Below are 6,237 nucleotides of genomic sequence, written 5' to 3' on the forward strand. Positions count from 1 at the left end.
AACGAAGTTTGTTTTAGAAGTTTTGAGTTTAAGTAAATGCGCTGATATGATATATGTTGTCAATTGAGATACTACCTTATAATTGTACTAACAATTAAAAAAAAATATTTGGTACGAGAAAGAGCAGTCTATAAATTAGAAATCGAAGTATAGAAAGGTGAAGGGGAAAGCCTATCCAGGCATAGTTTAGTGCTGGTCTGGCTGTACAAAGAAGCAAATTGAAGATACATAATTTGGTGGAATGGTAAACAATTTGGTGCCCATTTAATAAAGCTTCGTTTCAAGTAACGTGAAAGGAAGAATAAACTCTAATAGAGTAGAGTTTTACCTCGATTTTTGACCTAAACTTTGAGATACATAACTTGTGTTTTCCCAAGAGGCAAAGCCTCAAAGTTTCAAGGTCAGATCTGGCTCTGAACTGTCTTCCAAGTAAACTGGTTCGTTAAGCTCCACTAAAGAACTTCCAGGTAGTACAAAACCTGGATGATCAGCGGTGTTACTACCTGCTGCTATCTGACGGAAACTACCAGGCCACAACAGCTCAGACTCATCATCTTCCATGAAGATCGGGACACCAACATAACCATGTTCAACTATACCATTGTGTGTTCTTGGTGTCGCTGCAAAGGTTTGGTGTGTCGAACAGTGTGCTTGGATCCCCAGTGACCTGAAAGAGGCGCTTGTGCCGAGCAAAGGCAGAGCCGCCGCAAGACTAAGACCGGCATTGCCCATTCGCATCTCCCGCTTGGCCAACGTCCTTTCTCTTTTATGTGCATTCTGGTGGCCTCCAAGAGCCTGGGAACTAAAGAACTTGCGGCGACAGTAGTTGCAGGAAAAAACTCGAGGCATGGCCGAGGCCATTGCGCGCACTGCGGGGTCGGTATTGCTGGTGCTTACGCTTGTGCTTGACAACGAGAGTCCCACGGTGTCTGTCCCATGGCCATGCATGTTGAAGTATAGAGTTAAATCAAGTGAAAGAGGGTCTGAATTTGTATCATTAGTGGACAAGTTTGAAGCTACTTGGCTGCTAACATCCGACTCCATTTCTGGGGCATCAAATTCCAGATCAATTATGGCTTTCATGATTCAGTTGGAAAGGTGTTGTAGAGTATACAATCAGTTGAATCAGTCAGTTTTTCTTCAGAATCCAGATCAGATGATCGATCTTCACCTGCATTTTATAGGACATGTATTTCTAGTTAATTCATATAAATACAAATATACAACCCGAAAATTTTGAAACCAAAATGATATTCAGTTCATACCTGATATGTATACATAGGTTGGTTAAAATATGCTCTGAAGTCTGTGTATTCAAAAGGTAGTGGACAAGTGCAAATCTTTGAAACAAGAGAAAAAGGAAAGTTTAATTCTCAGGAAGAAATATATCAAATCGAATGGGTCAATCAATCTAAACCAAATCAATTGTGTTGGTGCTTAAAGGAGTTGGAGAAAAAAAAAAGAAGATAAGAAAGAGAGTAAAGGAAAACTTAAGGAAAGAGATTTCAGTCCAATCCTCAAAACCCATAACTGAGTGGATACTGATATTTATAAAGTTCATTACTAACAAAGACCATAATTTATAACTAAGAAGGGAAGATGGAGATCCTATATCAACCATGCAACTGTTATATATGCAAGTGGAGAGATTAGAAACTGAGATGCGAACATAAAACGAAGTATTATAGTTGGATGGATATGTTACCATGAGTAGCAACAACAGGAGAATGATCAAAGTGAGAGTAAGTGGTTTGGTTGTATACTGCATCTGGTATTGGAGACATCCATTACTCAGCTCATCACAGGACAATACATGTGAGAAAGGAAAGGAAGTGGAAGAGGAAGCAGAAGGGGGTATTTTATGCTAAATTATGGGAAAGCCAACATAAGAGGAGTGTGGTAAAGGGAGGGCACCTTGACGGGACGTCAGACATGTCAGACCCCAAAAAAAAAAGTTTATTTTTGTGTTAGGGATAAGAGTGAGTGTTCGACTCAATCCAGTTGAATCTAATAATTTTTTTTAATTATTTAAGTTAATTGAGTATTATTTATTACTCAAATTTGATTTAAATATTTTTAAATTGATTGGAGTATATTTGTTTAATTTTTTATTTTAATTTAATAGTAAATATTTATAATATTATAATATTATTTGATTTTAATTTAAATTATTTTCTATAACCATATATAATAAATATATATTTCTTCATATTTATTTTCATATATATATGTATATATTATAGAGTCAAAGGACTCGACTGAAACTTGAAAACTAATCCATTAATTATTAAAAATTTTGAGTCATTCGAATTATTCGAGTTCTATTTCATAACTCGACTCGAATTTAAATTTTTTTCGAGTCGAGTATTGTAACACCCCAATTTAGGAGCTAAATTTTAGAATTATAAAGTGGTGAATTTAATTGGTATTTTGGGAAGAAATTGAGGATTAAATTGAAAATTTTCCAAGTTGACAGACCGTTTTGTAAAGTGTAGGAAATTCAGTGGCTAAACTCATGGTTTACTCATTTTTTTATGGGATGAATTATAAACCCCTTTTTCCCATTGTTTCGGCATATTTTTCACAGTTTTCCCTCCCCGTTAACCCTCTTTTCCTCTCCGATCTACTCACCGTCCGATGTCCGTTTGATGAACCGAAATCACCATCGTGTTTGTCATCGACCGATGAATAAACCCCTTAAATCAATTGAAGTGAAACGCTGTCAAACGCCGTGAATTTCGAGTCAAAGTTTCGATTTTTTTTAACACCACCGCCGAGAAAATCTTAAATTTATCGCCAATCGTTGCTCCGTTTTCGACACCTCCCGCACCATCGTGTTCCTTGTTCCGTCGGCGGTGGTGCGTGAGGGAGGTAAAGTGGTCAAAGTTTCTGATTTGTTGAAATCGAGCTCTCTACCGTTCAAAATTGTGAATCGAGCTTAGGTGATATTTGTGTAAAATCGTTGACTAACCGTTGACCCCTGTTGACCGTTGACTTTAACTGTTGCCTTTGACCGTTGACTTTGATTGAAAAAGTCAAAATTTTCGAAAAGTCATATTTTATGTTTTTTGACGTCCCAAATCTGTTTTTGGGGTCCGTTTTGCCAAATTCGAACCCGGTAAGCTGTTTTTGACTGATTTATCACCCGATTCGATCCATTTTTTCGGAATTAAGCTCTGTTTTTATGTAATTTCTGTTGATATGCATCTAAGGAATTATTGGAAGTTGAAATAAAGATCGAGGACATTCAAATGGAAATTATATGGTCGATCAGTATGGCACAGAAAACGAGGTAATACATTACTACCTCTTTATGCTTTATGAAACATGTTGATAATGGATAAATGCATGGATATATATATATATATATATATATATATATATATATATATGATTGGTCTATTATGCCTATTTGATTGATTCGAACCGAATATTGTTTAAGTGATAAATTATGAAAATACCCTTTATGTTGTAAAAACACAAGATTTGACCATAGAAGTTAGATAAAGGATTTTTAAAGACATATTGATATGGTGAAACTAATGTTGTGCATAAGAAATGCTAGTTTTGCTTAGAAAATTTGGATAACCGGTTTTTAACCCCAAGAGGGTTTGGGCAAGATTCTAGAAGTCTGTTAAGGAATCATTTCAAGATTAGAAAATGTTCTGAAAGGAAATTAACCATAGGATCTTTAAATTATAATTATTTTTGTAAAAAGTTAATACCGAAACTATTTGGTTAAGAAATTACGAAAATGCCCTTGAAAGGTAAAAATAGTCCAAGTTGACCCGGAATGAGAAATACTTTGAGGATTTGTAATTAACTCGATAAATTACGGATTTAATTGTTAAGATCCTGTCTTTGTACAGAAAAATTCATGATATTATGTTTGTAAAATCTGAGAAGGCACTTGACCCGAAAATATCCGAGTTATGAGTAAATACCTGAAGAACAATTTATCGGGGGTGTTCTTTTGTCAGAATTGTTCGAAAGGACTGAAATAAATGATAAGATTGAATTTAATAGTAAGATCGGACGGAATGAAAGGATTGAAATACTCAAGAATATCACCAAGCCCAGGAATGAATGGACATCCTCAAGCTTTGAAATGAATGGAAAAACATTGAGCATCAAAATGACCAAAATACCCTTATGACCTAGACTAAGTAATGTCTTGGATTAATTAGGAATCCAAATAGACATGGGTGTGGTACTGATCTTAAAAGTTATGGATCACATATTAAGCCGAGCAACCATTGCTAGTGTTATATCAGTACCAGAACGGCATAGATGTTACTTGAATGCGTGTTCGACTTCTCAAGTTTGGTTCGATGATAATTTTGGAAGTATTCAACTCAGTTCAATTCTAGATCACATTCTGTACTAAGAAGGGGATATTCATTAGACAAATCAACCATGAAGACCAAATTGAACGGAACAAGAGTACAATATGTATTTGAAATTCAGAAACGTACGAATTACTCTGGAAAACCCCGAAGTAACTGTAATAGACTTGACTGCTAAATGAATTAAGTAACCTCAAGGACTGAGGATTAAGTAAGTGATTTGGATGAGTCTGGAAACGTTAATGATCATACATAATGTAATGTTCTTGTAGGTAATGAACTACAAATCAAGCACGTTAGCATTTCATGATATCGTGGAAGCGTGGAAATGAGATAAAGAGCGTCGGAATATCTGTTAGTTTCCTTAAGATCTATTCAACGATGATTCCAAATATGATCTATGGACAATAATTTGTGGTATTAATGAGTAAATACCCTGGAAGGACAATGAATTGATCAGTCGACAAACATTTGTTCTGAGAGTTATTCGTCTCAAGTTGTTCGATTATCCGATCAATCGACATAGTTGTAAAGGATTCTAAATACCCTTCTGATTACGTACAACTTCTGAAAAATGTCCGAATAAGATATGATCCTGATAATTCATATTCTAAATAACTGATGATTACGTCAGTTATTGAACCCTTCCTATAGTGATTCTAAATTCTGACATTCTATCGGTAAACTGAAGATCCATGTTTCTTTGCCCAATAAGATTATCCAGTATCTCTGAATAATATCTGATAAATATTTTGATCCTCTAGTGTGTTCCACATATACTACATGACAATTTTATATGTTTGCAATAAGTTTTAACGAAAGTATTGATTTACTAGCTTATGAACTATGGCAACATGGTATGTGATCTCCGATTTCAGTTTTTATCGAAAAGTATGAATTGTACTTGATTTATTAAATAATGGAATTTAATGGTTTATGAATTATGGTTACCTGAAATGTGTTATATGGTTTCCTGTTTTCACTGGAAAATATGAACTGTTCCTGATTTGGAATCATGGAATTTACTAGGAGTCCAGGTAGGGTGTAAGGTTCTGTGGAACCTACACATTATGGAGTGTTCGGTTGGAGGGAATAATATGATTTTTGATAAATGTTTTATGGGAGGGTGTTGTTGGAGGAAGTTACCGTTACTGCAGGCTCTTCTGCTTTGTGCTCAGGGTAAGTTCTTACATGGTGTGTAGGTGGGTGTATGGTTCTGGCGAGCATACACATTATGGAGTGTTCGGTTGGAAGGATTAATATGGGTTTTGAATAAAAAATATGTTTTTAAACTGCTACTGTTTAAAAAGAAAAGATTTGTATCTCTTCACTGGTTTTATGGGAACACACTAGATAACCTATTCTGATCTCCTGAACCTAGACATCCAAAATATTTCCATTTGAACTGAATACTATCTGTTACTACCCGAGATATCAATGGGATCTCAGCTCAGCCTAAAAATCTGTAAATACCTGAACCAATAAGGAAATATATGTTTATCTGTATCTGCACGTTCTTCAGCATCATCTGGTAGTTCTGTATTACTGAGCTTTCCGAAGCTCACTCTATTACTCACCATTGCAGATTAAAAGAATTGTACCAGTGCAACTATCGACTTCAGTAAGGGAGTTCTTCCGGCGTTGTTTGCAGAGTATGGTACATGTGATTAGGGGGCATGTAATTGTATTTTGTTTTAAATACGAGTCTGAAAATCTATATTATTTCTGAATAATGATAAATGATTTTATGAGTTTACATGTTCTGATAAAAGGTTTTAAATTTTCTGAGATTTTACAGTGGATCGCTCCGATGGCCCTAATGTGACACCCCAAATCGGATCGGGTTACCCGAATCGGTCTGAGGGGGTTACAAGTATTGTTTATGAAATTA

The 6,237-nt window shown here is 35.3% G+C and overlaps 1 protein-coding gene across 1 annotated transcript; it reads right to left on the reverse strand.

Moving 5' to 3' along the window:
- Nucleotides 1-218: 218 nt before the first annotated feature.
- LOC120158994 (zinc finger protein 4-like) lies at nucleotides 219-1,833 on the reverse strand. Its single transcript, XM_039169697.1, has 3 exons — nucleotides 1,706-1,833; nucleotides 1,266-1,340; nucleotides 219-1,171 (listed from the first exon to the last, which is right to left on the reverse strand). The coding sequence occupies exon 3, from the start codon at nucleotides 1,081-1,083 to the stop codon at nucleotides 388-390; it is 696 nt and encodes a 231-aa protein (XP_039025628.1). The 5' UTR covers nucleotides 1,084-1,171; nucleotides 1,266-1,340; nucleotides 1,706-1,833; the 3' UTR covers nucleotides 219-387.
- Between the last annotated feature and the right edge of the window lie 4,404 nt (nucleotides 1,834-6,237).

The sequence above is a fragment of the Hibiscus syriacus genome, unplaced genomic scaffold, assembly GCF_006381635.1.
Source record: "Hibiscus syriacus cultivar Baekdansim isolate YM2019G1 unplaced genomic scaffold, ASM638163v2 tig00111338_pilon, whole genome shotgun sequence".
NCBI lineage: Eukaryota > Viridiplantae > Streptophyta > Magnoliopsida > Malvales > Malvaceae > Hibiscus > Hibiscus syriacus.

Coding starts and splice junctions, on each gene's coding strand:
- LOC120158994 (XM_039169697.1), bottom strand. CDS start 1,083: ATGAAAGCCATAATTGATCTGGAATTTGATGCCCCAGAAATGGAGTCG.